The sequence below is a fragment of the Mustela lutreola genome, chromosome 6 (genome assembly GCF_030435805.1).
Source record: "Mustela lutreola isolate mMusLut2 chromosome 6, mMusLut2.pri, whole genome shotgun sequence".
NCBI classification, from domain to species: Eukaryota; Metazoa; Chordata; class Mammalia; order Carnivora; family Mustelidae; genus Mustela; species Mustela lutreola.
Window position 1 is genome coordinate 23,882,203 of NC_081295.1, and position 18,405 is coordinate 23,900,607.

General features: G+C 38.1%; 1 protein-coding gene across 1 annotated transcript in view; it reads left to right on the forward strand.

The window, feature by feature from the left end:
• Window positions 1-57: 57 nt before the first annotated feature.
• Window positions 58-18,405, forward strand: part of OSTM1 (osteoclastogenesis associated transmembrane protein 1) — a 34,241-nt gene continuing 15,893 nt past the window's right edge. The window contains exons 1-3 of the mRNA XM_059176941.1: window positions 58-567; window positions 6,130-6,244; window positions 17,495-17,592. Of these exons, the coding sequence (XP_059032924.1) occupies window positions 166-567; window positions 6,130-6,244; window positions 17,495-17,592 (615 nt within the window). The 5' untranslated portion in view covers window positions 58-165. The remainder of the gene's footprint in view (window positions 568-6,129; window positions 6,245-17,494; window positions 17,593-18,405) is intronic.

Sequence of the window (18,405 nt, forward strand, 5' to 3'; positions counted from 1 at the left end):
GCCAATGGGGCGGGGCGCCGCGCGCCGGAGGCGGGGCCGTGACGCGCGCGCCTCGTGACCCCGCTCGCGGCCTGGGCCCGAGGAAGCCGGAAGCTGCGGCGGTCAGCAGCACCGGCTCGGGGTGGAGAGGCGGCAGGGAGTGCCTTGGGGTTTGTGAACCCCGCAATGGGTCCGGGCGCGACAGTCGCGCGGCGGAGGTCGTTGCTTCTGCCGCGGCTGCTGCTGGTGCCGCTGCTGTGGTCGGGGCTGGCTCTGGGCGCTCTCGCCGTGGTCAGCAGACCCCACAGGGTCCTTCACAACCTCCTATCGGAGCAGCAGTTGCTGGAGGTGGAGGACTTGTCCCTGGCGCTGCTGCAGGGCGGAAGGCTGGGGCCGCTGTCACTACCGCCGGACCTGCCGGATCTGGATCCCGAGTGTCGGGAGCTGTTACTGGACTTCGCCAACAGCAGCGCAGAGCTGACCGGGTGCCTGGTGCGCAGCGCCCGGCCGGTGCGCCTCTGTCAGACCTGCTACCCCCTCTTCCAACAGGTCGCCAGCAGGATGGACAACATCAGTCGAGCCGTGGGGGTGGGTAGAGGAGCACACCCGGGACCTCCGGCATGGAGGGTTGGGAAAGGAGGATGTAATGGTGGTTTACTCGGGGCGGGGGGCGGGGGTGGCTCAGTTTCTCTGTTTGTAAGGAAAAGGGATTGTAGTTTGGGGCATCAGAAGAGTGGGTGGTATTATAGGTCTTGGAGTTTGGAGTTTTGCCTCCATGGCTGCTTTGGGGCATCTTCTTGATACATATTTGCAGATAGGTATGGCTGTTTTTCGTGGGGATCCTGCACCCTTAACCCTACTTTTCCTTTCCCTCCCTTCCTTGACTCCTTCACCCCACTGTGATACAGCTTCTTCCTATCTCTACCAGGTGTTCCCAGGAAGGACTCTTTCCTGAAACTCCGAGTGGGGCAACTGTAGTGTGGTTAGGAGGCTTGAGCTTTGTAGCCAGATAATATCAGATCCGCCACTTTATAGCAGCTTGGTCTTGGATTAATTATCTTATAGTCTTAGTTTACTCCTCTGCAAAATGGAGAAAAACAGCTGTCTGATGTGACTGTTACAAAGATTAAACGAGGTAACATATGAGAGCTTATTTTAGTGATTAAGACAGTGTGCAGCCAGTCAGCCAGGAATCCAGTTTGTATTAGGCGGCATATTCTGGGCAAGTGACTTACATTCTCTATGTCTGTTTTCTTATTGATTAAGATAAAAAGAGCTCTTAGAAAACAAACACATAGTAGTAGTTATCAGTTAATGGGAGCTAAAATGTTGGGAAGTGATATAACTGTCCTCCATTTTTGGTACTCTTAGCCCTTTTCTGGTCATGTGGTAGGTCCTGTGAGGGTTTTAATGAAAAAGACAGGGAGAAAGGAAGAGAATACACGTTTCTGGTAATAAGAAACTTACAGGGTCTAGAGTCCTAAAGGGTAAGAGTGTCAGGCCTGGTAGGAGTCATGAGGTGTGGGCTGGATATGCTTTGTAAAGGAAAAACATGAAGAATGACATTGGGACTGTGGAGAGGGAAAGTTCCTCTTGTATTGAGAGGACAAGTAGTCTCACAAAAATGTGATTGGAATTATTGCATAAATCATAGTTGGTGTGACAAAATATGACCTTGCATAGAGATGTATCCTGCTTTAAGTGAGCAGGATAGTGAGTAACTGATATTACTTAACAGATCTAGGGGTTTTTAAAACATTTTTTTTTACATAAGTAGGAAATTTACTTGCATTAAATAAGTTATATAGTCAATCTCTCTGTAAAGAGCTAGTTTTCAAGTTTGGAAAAAACAAGTAAAACCAATGAATCACTGAAATAGCAGTTAGTAAAAGTTCATTGTGCACACACCAAAAAAGACAGTTTGCAACCTGGGAGACCTCAAACCAAAACCTGGAATGAGGCTTAGAGATGCATTGTTATAAAGCAATGTACATAGTATGGAAGAGTGCATTAGTTCTTCACAGAGTTGGTTACAATATAGGAACTTTCTTTTTATTTTTCATAGGAATTTTCTTAAAAGAGAATGGCTTAACAATTACCTCATATCAATTTTGGGGAACAGTATAAGTCTGGTTTATGATTTTCCAAAGAGAGAAGAAGTGGCCCAGGTCAGGTTAACCTCATTTGTCTTGCAAGATCGCTAAATTAAGCTTTTGTTTGTATGACTAAGTTGATTTTGTCTGATCAGGGAATGTTCAAGTCTGATCTCCATTTGTATTTGATTTTAACATAGTTTAAATAAATTTAGGGTTATCTGCGATATTTTCCAGGCATACTTCTATTAGATATAACATATATCCCTATCTATCTGTCTTCCAATGAGTTAAAAATAAAATACCCAAGACTTGTCCCTGTCACTATATAGCAAGGTATGATATGACATCATGTTCTGTTTTGAGCAAATTCGTGAGTTGTTTTGTGGCCAAGGTGATTAAATAATGATACATTGTGGATCTTTTGAGGGAGCAAATGCTTTCCTCATTTGTGTAGATACTGTGGAATTAAGAAGAGGTTAAAAAACTACCCCCCCCAAAATAAAAATAAATAAATAAAAAACTACCCCAGACTCTAGTGGTGCAGTATTATGATCATCACCCAATCTGTGTTTGAATTTCCACATGAATTCCTCATTGCCCAAGAGAGGCATGGGTGAGGGTCTGGGGGAGGGGTGTAGAAACTTCCTTCTTCCTCTCATTTGTGCCTGTTAAATTCTCCCAGTGATCTGAGCATCAGACTCACTTTACCCTTGTATGGAAGGAAGAGGCAAGAGTTTAAAAAAAAAAAAAAAAGAAAGAAAAAGAAAAACCCTTTACTCAATCTGGATTTCTTCTCCAATTCATCTTAGACCTTGACATCTTTCCCTTCCTTTCCTCAGTAGAGGTGGATGTGCTTTGCTAGCTCAAAAGCATTATTTCCAAGGTTCTGAGGTTCTTCATGGATTTAATAGGCTTTCTTGGATTGGTTTGGGAATTGAATCATAATGTGTAATAATGAACTTATGGGAAAAAAGTGTTCTGAGTTTCTTAGAAGTGAACTTGAAGGAATCAGTTGTTCTTTGTGTGTGGCGAGGGGGAGGCTATTTCTAGGGAGTAATGTATTAGTCCTACATAGACTCAATCTTTCCCTTAAATCAGTTTAATCAGCAAGCACATGTTATTTATTTATTTTTTAATATTTTATTTATTTGTTTGACAGATCACAAGTAGGCAGAGAGGCAGGCAGAGAGAGAGGGGGAAGCAGGCTCCCCGCCAAGCAGAGAGCCTTATGTGGGGGCTCCATCCCAGGACCCTGAGACCATGACCTGAGCCGAAGGCAGAGGCTTAACCCACTGAGCCACGCAGGCGCCCCAGCACATGTTATTCTTAAATATTGGGCTGGTAAAACAATACAGTAGGAAAAGAAGGATAAGGCCCAAGCTTCAAACTATCAACATAGTTGAGGGAAACAAACCTATTTTGAGAAGAAGAAAAAAGGAAAAAATCATCAATGTGAATGTTATATTTTGAACAATAGCAATTTACAGCAAAAAGGTTAAGGGAGATGCTGAATTAAAGGGGGGAACAGAGCCAGGTGGGGTTAATCAAAGAAAACCTATAAGCTGAATTTTGAATAAGATATCCTTTATCATCTCTTCAGGGTGAATCCATGTCCATGGATTAATTGAGAGAGGAGGGAAGTATAACAAGGAGAAAAAGAATCAAAGGTAGAAATTTGCACGCTATTTCTCTGTTACAGCAAGCTCATTCATTTAATCTAACAGAATTGTCTAGTGAGAATTCTCTCTTGTTACTTCCTCTTGGAATTACTGAGACAAGAACCACGTATAGTTTTATTATCTGAAGGTAAAGAATACAGTGATTTGTGAAACTTGAGTGGCATGAGTGACTGATTTCCTCTTCCTTGGAGTCATGCTTTCTTCTTTTAGTATGAACTGATAGTGATTTCACTGAGCTGTTCAGCATCCTCAGAGAAGTTGCCAGGATGCTTTGACCCCCAAACTCAGCTCTCTCTCATTCTACTTCGTTTGTTTAAAATTTATATAGGTAGGTATAGATATATAAAGATATGTGTATATATATTTGTGAAGGTGCTAGTGATTAGGGGTATGCACCTAGAACCATTCAACATACTTTATAAAAATTTTTATTTATTTTATTTTATTTATCTATCTATCTATTTATTTATTTATTTTTTCAACATACTTTTTTTGGCTATAGACTGATAAACTCTTAGAAATATACGGAGAAACTCAGAACATAGAATAATATAATAATCTTTCATTAGTGATCAGAAAATAATGCTTCTTGGGGCACCTGGGTGGCTCAGTGGGTTAAGCCTCTGCCTTGGGCTCAGGTCATGGTCCCAGGGTCCTGGGATCGAGCCCTGCTTCGGGCTCTGCTCGGCAGGGAGCCAGCTTCTTTCCTCTCTCTCTGCCTGCCTCTCTGCCTACTTGTGATCTCTGTCAAATAAATAAATAAAATCTCAAAAAAGAAAAAAGAAAATAATGCTTCTTATGCATTTAATTCAAGATTATTGGGAACCTAGTATGTGCAGGCTAGTAGTTACTAAGGATATAGCTGTGAATAAGCAGAACTTGTAGTCTGGTAGGGAAAACAGATATTAAGCATGTAATAATACAAGTAATTATTTAATCCAGGTGCGATAAGTGTTGCAGAGTAAAAAACGCCAGATGCTTCCAAAGCATATAATAAGGGAGCTGATCTTGACTAGGGCTAGTAGTAGGTAGAGTGGTCAGTGGTTAAAGCTGATATTTAAAATCTGAGAGGGTTCTCAAGGGTGAGAAGGAATACATGTAAAAAGTAGCATGTGTGAAGACTGATATTTAAAATCTGAGAGGGTTCTCAAGGGTGAGAAGGAATACATGTAAAAAGTAGCAGGTGTGAAAGCTGATATTTAAAATCGAGAGGGTTCTCAAGGGTGAGAAGGAATACATGTAAAAAGTAGCAGGTGTGAAGACTGAGTCTGGTGTTGTTTGAGCAGTAGAGATTCTGTAGAATGACATGACCAGATTCTAGTTACTTGAGGGAAAGTGGAGGGAACAGAAGATGGGGATGGGAGGGGAGGAGTAGGTGTGGGAGGTAAATTAAGAGACTCTTGCAGGAATGTGAGAAATGGTGGCTAGGCTACATGGGGACCATTTTGATGGGAGTGGGGAATGGACAGATTTCAGAGATATGTAGGAGGTAGAATTGACAAGATTTGGTAGTTAACCTCAGGGAGGGTTCTTGAAGTCCCGGGGCTTATGACATTCCTTATACTTTCTGTATCCTCAAAACCCAGGATTCTTAGATAGAGTGCCTGGTAAGTAAGTAGTGGGAGTTAAATAACTTCGAAAGAATGAAGTGTCAGCACGACCTAATTTTTTGCTTGGGGCAAAAGGGAAAAGAAATCAATAAGGATCAACTAATTTAGGAACTTGGATTTACTTTTTTGCATGGTGTGAGTTTTCATTAAAGTGATCTATGGAAAGCCTATTCTATGTGGATATGAACTATTTGAGTGCAAAATTGGTGTGTCCCATTTTCTTGTGATTTACAAGGTTTTGAACCAAAAATTTCCCAGAAGATGACACTTAAAGATTTTGTAATCATTTACTCACCAGATAAATTATGTAAGTAATATATGTTCATTGTAGAAGAATTTACTATAAAAGAGGCAAAAAAGAAAATGAAAATGAAAATGACCATATTTCCAGTATTCAGAGATAACCAGTGCTGCATTTTGATGAAAGCTTTCCAGAATAAAAAGTAAGAAATATGATGCACACAATTTGGCCTAAGTGGTTGACATTGTTCAACAGAAGCAAGTATTTATTTAAGAAGCAAAGATTTTCTTCCCTTGATGGTGAACCTGGTATCAATAAATATTTAGTTGTTTTTGTTTTATTACAGTTATTAATGACATAATTATTTGATTATATCAAACAAAATGTTAAAAAATGCTTTTAATAAATACTTTAGTTATTTTGATAAGGTTTTTGTCATTGTTTTGTTTGTTTGTTTTGCCTAAAGCTGTTGTTTGGGAAGTCTAAAAATATTCAGATTGTATTTTTCTGTCTTTTTGTTACAGAATACCTCAGAGAGTCATAGTTGTGCCAAAAGTCTCTTAATGGCAGATAGAATGCAGATAGTTGTGATTCTGTCTGAGTTTTTTAATTCTACCTGGCAGAAGGCAAATTGTGCAAGTAAGTAATTCTTTCATTTTCATGTTGCAGTTACAGTTCAATAGTATAGATGTCAGATTTTATTTTAGTGAATTTTGAGATCTTTGAAGCTAGATAATACTTTTTATTACTAAGTTTAAATGAACTACTATTAGCATCATGGTTTATTAGTGGGAATTACTTGGGCAAATATTGAAAGGCAGAAAAGTGTAGTAGTTAACAGAATGAACTTTGCAGTCAGACAGATCTGGCCTTGATTCTAAGCTCTGCCACTTCTTAACCCTGACTCACTAGCAGTCAAATCTTGGGCTTGTAAATTCTCCTCTTGGACCTTCAGTTTCCTCATCTGATTTGGGGATGAATTGGAGATAATAATGCAGCTTACCTTATAAGATTGTTTTTAGGATTAAATGAAAAATATTATGTAAAGAACTTCTCTGAGTAGCTGGCACATAATGTTGAAGAAATGTTAACTGTTTAATAAGAATTATGATGTTTATAATCTGTCAAATGGTGGATGATGGAAGGTGGTAACATCTGTTCTACCAGTTTTATAAGTTTATATGTATTTGTATAACAGAATGAGATCTATTTTCAGGCACTCTTTGGAAAAATTAAAACCACTGTTTCAGTTTGTGTTTTGACTACCAGCTGTGTACTAAGCAGGTCTTATTTTCCATGCCTTATAATTTAGTGGGGGAGAAATTTATGTTTATAGGATAACCTAAGGCAGACAAATAAATGCTTTAATAAAGTCAGAGAATCCTGGGGGGAAGTAGAGATGAGAGGAAGGACACTGCTGAGAGCTGGGCATCATGGAGAGAGGCACAGAGGAGTAAAAGAATAGTAGTTTTTCTAGGGTCTGGAAGCCCAGTGGGAGGTAAAGTTGGAAAAGGAAAGTAGGACCTTGACTGATACAGTAGTTTATTGCAATAGTATTTTGGACATTTACAAAACACATGGAATATTAAAGGCAGTAAGAAGTACTACAGGTTAAAAAAATATTTTTCAACATTTAAGCTAGCACTTCCCAAGCTTTCTTTTAAACTGTATTTCATTAAAAAATTATTGAAGTATAGTTGACATATAGTGTTACATTAATTTCGGCGGTGCAGCTTAGCAATTCAACAATTTTATACATTACTCAGTGCTTACCACAGTAACTATAGTCCCTATCTGTAGCTCTTTTTTTTTTTTCTTTTTTGCTATGAAGACCCTGTATTTTTTCTTTTTATGGAATACCACTGGAAGAGGAAGAGAGAGACCAGTGAGGAAGTTATTACAAAATAGTTCAGGCAAGACGCAAAGAAAACAAAGTAAGGCATGGGCAGGAGAAATCGACAGGATTAAAAAAATTTGTGTGCCTGTAAGCTGTTAATGAGTTTAACTTTTTTGGCTTTTTTTTTTTTTTTAAGATTTTATTTATTTATTTGACAGAGAGAGATCACAAGTAGACAGAGAGGCAGGCAGAGAGAGAGAGAGGAAAGCAGGCTCCCTGTTGAGCAGAGAGCCTGATGCGGGACTCGATCCCAGGACCCTGAGATCATGACCTGAGCGGAAGGCAAAAGCTTAACCCACTGAGCCATCCAGGCACCCCCTGCCCCGAGTTTAACTTTTTTAAGGACTTGTCTTTTTATTTAGTTCATATGAGAAAAACTAAATGGCAAAAAGACCCCTGCTAAGTTTCTTTTCTTTGTAGTACATTGTGGTATATCGATTATTGACTCTTTTTAGTTTTGTCTCTATTAATTGAGATTTTCTGGTAATTTGAACAGAGGCTTGGCTGACAGTTACTTTTTTTTTTTTTTTTTTTTTTGTAAGAGCAAAAGTTTTACTCCATTGGTGTAAAAGTTTCTAATAGGGGTGCCTGGGTGACTCAGTGGGTTAAGCCTCTGCCTTCGGCTCAGGCCATGGTCTCGGGGTACTGGGATCGAGCCCCACGTCAGGCTTTCTGCTCAGTGGGGAGCCTGCTTCTCCCCATCTCTCTCTGCTTGCCTCTCTGCCTACTTGTGATCTCTGTCTGTCAAATAAATAAATCTTTAAAAAGAAAGTTTCTAGTCAAATATGATGGAACAGTTTGCTTAACCTGTATGGGAGAGCTATTTTTAAGTATTCTTAAACCCTTATTTCCATTGATAAAGAAAAATATGTTAATTATAAACAATTTAAAATTAGTTAGAATAAATGGATATATATTGGGGTTCACTTCTTTTGACTTGTGCGATTTAATTTTTATATTTGAGAGGTAAAACATCTTTTCTTTAAAAGATGTTTTGTGACAATGACTTCACTAATTCAAAGGAGCTTTCTTTTCAAGTTAGTTCAAAGAGAAGGAAAACATTTTGCTGCATATTTACTTAATATGTAGCTATAAAATTCTTTAGAATGAATTCTTAGGTTAACTTTGTTTTTCTGTGAGCCATCATATCTTGAAAATATTCCCTGATTGAACTTCTTTTGAAGAACAAATGAAATGCTTACTTCTAATTAAAAATAACTTGGTCAAGACATGTAGTCAGGTGAAAGAAGCCAGATGCATTTATGCTATTTACATGCTTGATATTATGGAAAACCTAATCTTTTACTAAAAATATAAATGTAAAATACTCTCTTTTTCTAAAGAGCAATTAACAGTACATAAAATTAAATGTGAAAAAAATTATTAATAGAGTTGTGCATTTTCTAGGAAAATGTAAATGCTCAGCAGTGATCTGGCCTCAATTTCTCATTAAATTGCATCTCTAGCAATCAGATCTATTAAAGACTAATTTCTTGGGATCCTTACTCTTTGTTTCTTTTTTTAAAGATTTATTTATTTGAGATGAGGTGGGGCAAAAGGAGAGGGAGAGAGAACCTTAATTCTCTCCATGCTGAGTACAGAGCCAGATGCAGGGCTTGAACTCAGGGCCCTGAGATTACAAACTTAGTAGAAACCAAGAGTTGGATGCTTAACCAACTGAGCCACCCAGGTGCCCCGACTTTAATTTTCTTAATGAATGATGATAAAGGTTTCCATTTACTTGTGCACTTAGAAGAAAATCTATTTCCTACCTATTCATTGTTTTTTAAATCATTGACCTTTAGAAATATGTAGAAGAATACAAGGGATATTTACTCTTTTAATAAATGGAAGACAACAGTTTTATTATGTTACAATTTTAAAGGAATTATGCCTGGTCAGAAGTTTGTTTGGATGTCGTAATTTTGTACTGTAGGAAACTAGTAACTACTACTCCAAAATATGACTATAGGACACCAGAATATGCCACCCCCAAAAATGCCTCTTTGTTATGAGGATAATTTTGAACAGATTACTTTGATAAACATCAGACACAGGAGAAGCTGTGAAGACAGAGTAGAAGTAACCACTTTATAAGGGAAATTTGTATTTATAAAGAAAATCTCCATTTGTAAGAATATTTCCTTCTCTGTTACCAAGAAACAGATGACTCTAAATCACAAATGAATCTTAAAAATGGAAAAGGCAGGGACGTACATCTACATAACTAATTTTATATTGGTTTACCATGCTTCTCCTGGTCAGTTCTTCATAACCAGCCTCCCTCATACTCTTTCTTTGTTTTCAGCTGAAGGTGACATTTAAGCCTGAATTCTAAGCCATCTCTTTGAGTTACTCATTTTTCTTGTGCGTCTGCCACGTATATATGAGAGATACAAGTTAACAAACTTCTGTTTGTCTTTCTCTTGTTACCTGTCTTATTGCAGGAGCCCTAGTTGAGAACTTAAAAAAAATAGAGGGAAAATTATTTTTCCTTTACAATATATACATGAAAATCACGATATAAATTTAAAATTTTCTGGATTATTTGCCTTAATATATAAATACAAAAAAAAACATTGTTCTCAGAATTTGTGTGAAATTATTAAACTCAAGCGACTGACCCATTTGCCTCCGTTACCTTTTTGTGATGATCTAGTTAATTAAATTTGCAAATACACCCCGATGGGTGAGACCAACAATAAGGATCTTTAATGATGAATAATATGGAATCCATTCATTCTAGCATCTAAAAGATAAAATAGGAAGGGAAAAAATGACAAAGTATGAACAAAAACTACTGATATGTTTAAAAAATTGGGTTTTTGTTGTTATTTGTTTTTGGTTTTGGCATCTTTGTTTTGATTTGTTTTCATAAAAAATTGTGTTTATTTAACAGACAGAGATCACAAGTAGGCAGAGAGTTAGGTGGGGTGGGGTGGGGGTTGGGAAGCAGGCTCCCCACTGAGCAGAGAGCCTGATGTGGAGCTCCATCCCAGAACCCTAAGATCATGACCTGAGCCAAAGGCTGAGGCTTTAACCCACTGACCCACCCAGGCGCCCCTAAAAAATTGCTTTTAATGGAGAGTTAAACCAATATGGTATCCATTTTGTAAGAATGTATCTCTTGATATAAAATGACTATTTTTTTCATCCTCTCTGCTAGCAAATGCAGAACTATAATTATACTGGTAAAAATCTTTTTAAGTGAATTTAAGAGACCATTTTTTAAAATATTTTATTTATTTATTTGACAGACAGAGATCACAAGTAGGCAGAGAGGCAGGCAGAGAGAGAGAAAGGGAAGCAGGCTCCCCACTGAGCAGAGAGCCTGATGTGGAGCTCCATCCCAGAACCCTGGGATCATGACCCAAGCCGAAGGCAGAGGCTTTAACCCACTGAGCCACCCAGGTACCCTGAGACTATTTTTTAAAAAGAATATTACTTAAATATAAAAATACAAAACAATTTAAAAGATTATTAAAAGGACACCTGGGTGGTTCATTTGATTGAGCTCCCGACTCTTGGTTTTGGCTCGGGTCATAATCTCAGGGTTGTAAGATTGAAACCAGTCTCAGTGTGGAGTCTACTTGTCCCTCTCTGTCCCCCTCTGCCCTCCCTTTTAAAAATAAATAAATAAATAAAAGCTTAAAAAGGATTATTAAAAATGTATAAATATAAAAGCTAAAATACTGTTTAAAAGAATATTATTAAAATTAATACACTGCCATAAACCACCTTTCCTTTCTACTTGATCTAGCTGTGGGTTGACATCTTGTCTCTGCAGTTATTAGTTGATGAAAGGAAGGCTAGAAACCCAATAGAAAGGATAGTGTGATCCTTGTACCACTCCTATCTCTTTTATCTTTAGAATTCCTGTGTCTTTGAATGATATTAGTCTTGATAGGAAAGAAGCTTCTGGAAATTGATGGAGACTTAAAAAAAATGTTAATAGCTCAGCTCTTCCAATTCACGTTACAAATAACACAGAAACTAGTTCTTGTGGAGACTGCTAAGTAGTAAAGAAAATATATTAATATTTCTCCTGTACAGAATTTCATAGCATATTGTTGACATAGGGATAGTCTTCTTGTTGACATACTTCTTAGTTATCCTTTGCATTTGACAGTTGAATAATTAGCAGGCTCACAAGCTTTGATGAGACCATGGATTGTTTTATGGTAAAGTGTTTTGGTTCTCTGTTTTTTCTTTTTTGAACTATATTGAAATATAATAGACATATAATATGGGTTTAAAAAGGTGTACAGTGTATTGATTTGATCTATATTGCAAAATGATTACCATCATGGTGTGAGGTGTAATGTGTCACATAATTACCATTTCTTTTCTGTGGTGAGAAAGTTTAAGAGTTACTCTCTTAGCAACATTCAAATATAGAAGTATATAAGACAGTATTACTAACTATAATCACCATGCTGTACATTAGATTCCTGGGACTGACTGATCTTTAAACTGGAGGTTTGTATCCTTTGACCAACATCTCCTCATTTTCTTGAGCCGCCTGGCAATCATCATCCTTCTCTTTCTATGAATTCAGCTGGGTTTTATTCCTGGACTCTCAGTTCTATTCCATTGGTCTCCTTTCCTGTGATAAGAGTCCATCTTACCTAGTTGATGGAATTTCCAGGAAAGGGATTTATGATAATCGAGTTTCTTTTGGAAGATCTGTTTTTAGGTAGATAAGGGCAATTCACAGAAAGCTTTCTACATTTACTGTTTTTCAAGTGACTTTAGCTGAAAATATCTTTAAGGAAGGGGGCACATTTTTAGCACTTACTTCTTTAAAAGTCAATATTAAGTGGCTCAGTTGGTTAAGCCAGCTCAGGTCATGAACCCAAAGTCTCGGGATTGAGTCCCCATCGGGCTCCCCCATTAGCAGGGAGTCTGCTTCTCCCTCTGCCCCTCCTCCTACTCGTTCTCTCTTTCTCTCTCTCTCTCTCACATTCTCTCAAGTAAATACATGAAATCTTTTTTAAAAAGGTGACTAATAAAACTACATGGTTAACCAAAAGTTCAGTTAAACAGAACCCCTCTTTTTCATTTTATACATGGTAATTTACTAAGCATTAGACTCACTTATTTGTATCTTATAATTTAAGAAGTCTCTGTTTTCATACTCATTAAACCTAATTATGTTCTTCAGGTACAAAGTTCTCAGAGTTTATACTATATTTTCTGAAGCTTGCCCTATTTTTCAAAAATTGGTGATTGTCTCTGTTGTTTTCTATAAAACTAGTTTTACAAAACAGCAGAGATCTTTATACAAACTCATAATGGATGCCAAATACTTTATCTAAAGATGCTAATAATTTCCGTCATGATAATTTAGGTCTATGTATCTTAACTTGAATCCTCCACACCTTAAGATGCCTCTTGAGCTGATGCTCGAGCCCTCACTGAGAAAGAGGCTATGCTAATCTGTCCTTGATGAGGCTGCATTGATTATCTGAGATGTGGAAAATTCATAATAACCACTTCACTTAGTGCTTATAGGAAGCTTTATTATTATTAATATTCCTTAACTTACTAATTTCTAAAATATATAGCTTCTCACTGCTTATAACATTATGCTCCCAATTCCTACAAAAGTGTAAAAGAGGAATTTTACTAGAGTTACTTTATTTTAAATCAGAAAGTTAGGGCTCTTTAATAATGAAGCCATTTAAAATCCTATTGTATAAATGACCTCCTTTGTGCTTTATAATACCACTCTTAATGATCATTGAAAAAATTTTGATGGTACTGCATTAATGTGGTACTTAACAAGATGACCAGTCTATATTAGCTTTTGGTTTAATTTTCAAATTAATTTAAATAAAAAGGAATGGTTGTCAGTAAAGGAGAAGAGATTAAGTTCTTTTGTTCAGAGGAAGCTTCCTTTATAAATGATTTTTTTCATTTGTTTTTATTTTCCATAATTATCCTATAAATTACTTTTTTATAAAGAAATTATTTCAATTACATACCGTGTAGAGAAGAAATTGCCACTGCTCTCTCACATTCATGTTCTTTATACTGGCTGGTTGTAAGAGTACAGGGACCCACTCCTCTGTCCACATACTGTGTGTCAGTTGCCATGACATGGGTCATTAACATGGGTGTGCAATTGCTATGAATGAAATTGTATTCCCACTACTCCCTGCAAAATGTCAGCTACAAAACCAGAAAACCTGTTTAATCGTTTCAGCCAAATACTAATATTCTGCATATTTGTAGTTGTGTTTGTCTTTATATATTATGTACTGCCCCTTGCGTGAAAGGATTCAAGGCTACTTTGTGGTAACATTAAACCAGGATTAAGAGGGGTTTATGTTATCTTTTTTTTTTTTTTTAAAGAATTTAGTGTGTGAACTCTTCGAAAGCTGACAGATGGAGTAACATTTTCCAATAGTAAAGAAAAGGTGATGTAAGGAAGAGACTATTTAAATGAAAGTATGTTTGGTATTTCAGTGCCTTGCTAACTTGATGTATGATCTTCAGTGTATTACTTTATTGCTCTGAATGGGACTCACATTCCTGAGAAGATAAAGATGGGCAGAATGCAGAGAAGAGTTCAGGGAGGGAAAGACTCTAGGAACAGGTTCATCAGGGGTCCCCATGCATACCTGGCACACACCAAGCCCTGCGCTTGGGCATAAGCAGGTAAATAGGGATGAATTCCAGCTCAGCTTCTGGAGGCAGAGTGCTTTTTTGTGATTACTCTGCCCAGAGAAGATGTCTTTTTCTAATTTGCACAAAGGAGTTTTAATATGCTGGTTGCTGCTCTCCTGCTCACCAAGTTTAAGGATCATGTCAGTTGCCAATACTGATCAGTTGGTAGTGACTGTTGGAATCCCTGTGTCGGGTAAGATATCTATAGGTAATGGAGGGAGGAGAAGTGGCATATAGTTATTGATTCCCAGGATTGAACTTTAGTGGTTTAGAATATAGATGGGAGGGGCGCCTGGCTGGCTCAGCTGGAAGAGCCTGCAACTCTTGATCTCAGGGTGGTGAGTTTGAGCCCCACTTTGGTTGTAGGGATTGTTTAAAAATAAAATCTTTGAAAAAAGAATATAAATGTGAATATTTTATTAATTTCACAGTGTTTGGAAATGCAGGCTCAGAAATTAGACAGAATAGGAATTCCAGGTTTTTCACTTAACAACTTTGTGACCATAGGCAACTTCCTCAATGCTCTAAGCCTCTGTTCCTGATTTAGAGAATGGGGATAATGATCATGCCTGCCTCTTAATATTATGAGAGCGTGTGCATATGTCACAGTGTGTCATAGCCTAGTGTCTCCTGTAGGGGAGGGAAAAAGAAAACCTCTTTTCTCTACCTGTTGTAGGTTCTCTGGCTGGAACTCTAAATTAGACTGACCAAAAACAGATTGAGAGAAACAAACAAGTTTATTAACATGTCCCACTGATGGGAGTGACAGACGGGAGTAATCCAAAGGGATGGCTAGAATTTGGGCCTACCTATCATCTTAGGCCAATCAAAAGAAAAGGGGTTTGGGACTTCTGGGTGGAGGAGGCAAGTTATTGGAAGGTGACCCAGGAAAAGTAGGATAAACCAGGGTTGTTTAGTCAGGTCGGTTGTACAGGTTTAAGTTAGAGCCTTTCCGTTGGTTAGAGCTGTTAGAGTCCACTTCCTTTCACCGTGAAGGAGACATCTTTACAAATGGAAATTTCCTTTACAAATGTAAAATTTGGGGGCGTCTGGGTGGCTCAGTAAGCCTCTTTGCCTTCTGTTTGGGACATGATCTAGGGGTCCTGGGATCGAGCCCCGCATCGCATCGGGCTCTCTGCTCAGCAGGAAGCCTGCATCCCCCCCTACCCCTCCGCCTGCCTCTCTGCCTACTTATGATCTCTCTCTGTCAAATAAATAAAATCTTTAAAAAAATGTAAATTTATCTTAGGAAACATAATGGTGTTCCCTGATTTAGAGCTTTTTTCCTGCTTCTGTTGGTTCCCAGTGGTTGATACCGCAGGGGCACCTGGGTGGCCCATTCGCTTAAGCAGCCGACTCTTGATTTTGTTCCAGGTCATGATGTCAGGGTCGTGAGTCTGGTCCTGAGTCCAGCGTGGAGTCTTCTTGAGACTCTCTCCTCTACCTCTGTCCCCTCCCTCCATCCCCACACTTGCTCTCTCTCTCTCTCAGATAGTCTATATGCATATTTTGAGGAGGCCATATTCTAGTACCTTTCACTACCTACTCTTTCTATCTCTTATCCATTGAATTCTTTCTGTTTGCACTGCCATCTTTCTCCCAGGTAATTGTAAGAGCTTCCTATCCTGTCTCTCCACTCCCAGTTGGGAGAGATCTTATTAGACAGCCCTGAGTGGGTATAATACACAGCCATCAGTTGAAATTAAGGACAAGAGTAGAGTGGAGTAGGGGCGCCTGGGTGGCTCAGTGAAAGCCTCTGCCTTCAGATCGCGTCATGATCCCAGGGTCCTGGGATCAAGCCCCGCATCAGGCTCTCTGCTCAGTAGAGAGCCTGCTTCCCTTCTTCTCTCTCTGCCTGCCTCACTGCCTACTTGTAATCTCTGTCTTTCAAATAAAAAACTCTTAAAAAAAAAAAAAAGAGTAGAGTGGAGTAGGTGCTAAGGCATAGAAAATATTTGGAACTTCCTTGTGGAATAATTGGTAGGGTGTCTACAAGGATTGTTTTGTGGCCCTGAGATTAGCATTGGAATTGAGTTAGAATTTTCTCTAAGAGTGTGCTGCAAACAGAATTGGGAGTAGAGAAAGTACCTGGAGGTTGTCCAGGATTAGAGATGTTTCTGAGTATGTGGAATGTAATGAGGACAGGACAAGGACTCCAGAAGAGTGAGACTGAAATGGCTGACCCCAAGTTTCAGGATATGAAGCCAGGCACTTGCACCTACGTCCTAGATAAATAGAAAGCAAGAGGACTGAACTTGAGCTAATGTTAAGCAAGAGTATCAAGCTGCAGAGGAATAGCATTTATTTCAGATTCTAAAAAAACATGTAAAATAATTCTGTTTTATTTCCAGACTTTACTTAAAGCCCCTTTATCAGTATTTTAGGCCAGATTCTTACCAGTTTGTTTCTCTGGTCTCACAACTCAATAGATTTAAAAGAGCAAACTGAAAAAGGTTAGATGCAATAGAAGTGAAGATGGAAGAGACACAGAACTATTAAATTTGACACAAAAAAGGATCAAAAAGCATATGAATTTAGGTTAAATTAGTGTAGGATAAACAGTCTGATGCCCAAACAGCACTAAGAGAACCCTTATTAAGTGAGCATTTGATAGCTGATGTTCAAGATTAAGACTACAGCATATGAGGGGCACATGGGTGGCTCAGTGGGTTGAGTCACTGCCTTCGGCTTAGGTTGTGATCTCAGGGTCCTGGGATCGAGCCCTGCATCAGGCTCTCTGCTCAGTGGGGAGCCTGCTTCCTCTCTCTCTATCTACTTATGATCTCCCTCTCTGTCAAATAAATAAAAATAAAATCTTAAAAAAGATTACCGCATATGAAAAATCAATTTAAATTTTATTTGGTGTATTGCTTTCATAAACAGAGTATGCGATTATTTTAAGATTTTTGTGAAAATGGTTATATTAAAAAAAACCTTTTAGAAACTAAAAGGGGTAATTAAGCTTCATGTATTTGAAAAATTCTCCCTTTTTTTAAAAAAAGTGATTTATTTATTTGAGAGAGAGACAGTGAGAGAGAGCATGAGAGAGGAGAAGGTCAGAGGGAGAAGCACACTCCCCATGGAGCTGGGAGCCCGATGTGGGACTGGATCCTGGGACTCCGGGATCATGACCTGAGCCAAAGGCAGTTGCTTAAGCAACTGAGCCACCCAGGCACCCTGAAAAATTCTCTTCTGTACACAGTGCTTGTTTGAATAAAGAATTACTATGGTTTGAAACAGAAGATGATTGCTTGAGAGATAAATGACATTTTATAATTTTTGCTGGAGATACATTAACATACGTTTCTGTTTTTTTGCAGATTGTTTAACGAACAAAAGTGAAGAATTATCAAATAGCACACAATACTTCCTCAGTCTATTTAATCAAACCTTGACCTGCTTTGAGCATAACCTCCAGGTATTTTTTGTATGATACTTGAAATTAAAACGCTGCCTTGTACAAATGCTTAATGAATAATTCAACAATTTTTTTTAGCAATAACTGTTGATATTTACCTATACACACAATGTAGAAGAGTAAGTGGACCTGAATTTTTGCTAAGTTCTTAATATTACTAGCCCTTAGGAAAATCATCAAAACTTTAGTTTTCTTATTTGTAAGGTGGGAACAGTAAAATCTATCCTGCCTACCTCCAAGTATTTCATAGTGAGAATCCGATGAGATACTGAGTATGAACACAGTAACTCAGGCATATGATTGTTTAATTAAAGACACAATGTTGTTCTGACAGGAATTTACCTTGGCTTTGTTTATGCAATAAGGTATTATGTAATGCAGCGTATGATTCTGTCTATAGGCAGCTAATTCTTTGCCTTAGTATTTGCTTGACTGTATTTTACCTGCTTTAAAAGGCACTGCTTAGTAAGGTAACTGAATTATAATATAAAAGGTAGCCTTTAAGAAACCTACCCTTGGGGTGCCTGGCTGGGTTGGTAGAGCATGTGACTCTTGATCTCGGGAATGTGAATTCAAGCCCCATGTTGGTTGAAAAGATTACTTAAAAAAATAGAATCTTAAAAAAAATAAAAAGAAACATCTTTCTGGTTTTTGTTTTCTCCACCTCTGACCCTTGAATGTTGGTCTTGGAACTTTCCTGGTGATTTCTAGGGGTGAGATTGGAATTCTGATAAAATCCTAGATTTGGAATTTACTTAGCAAATAAGTAATCCCTGCAAATAGATGTAAAAATGTTTAGTATAAGATATATAT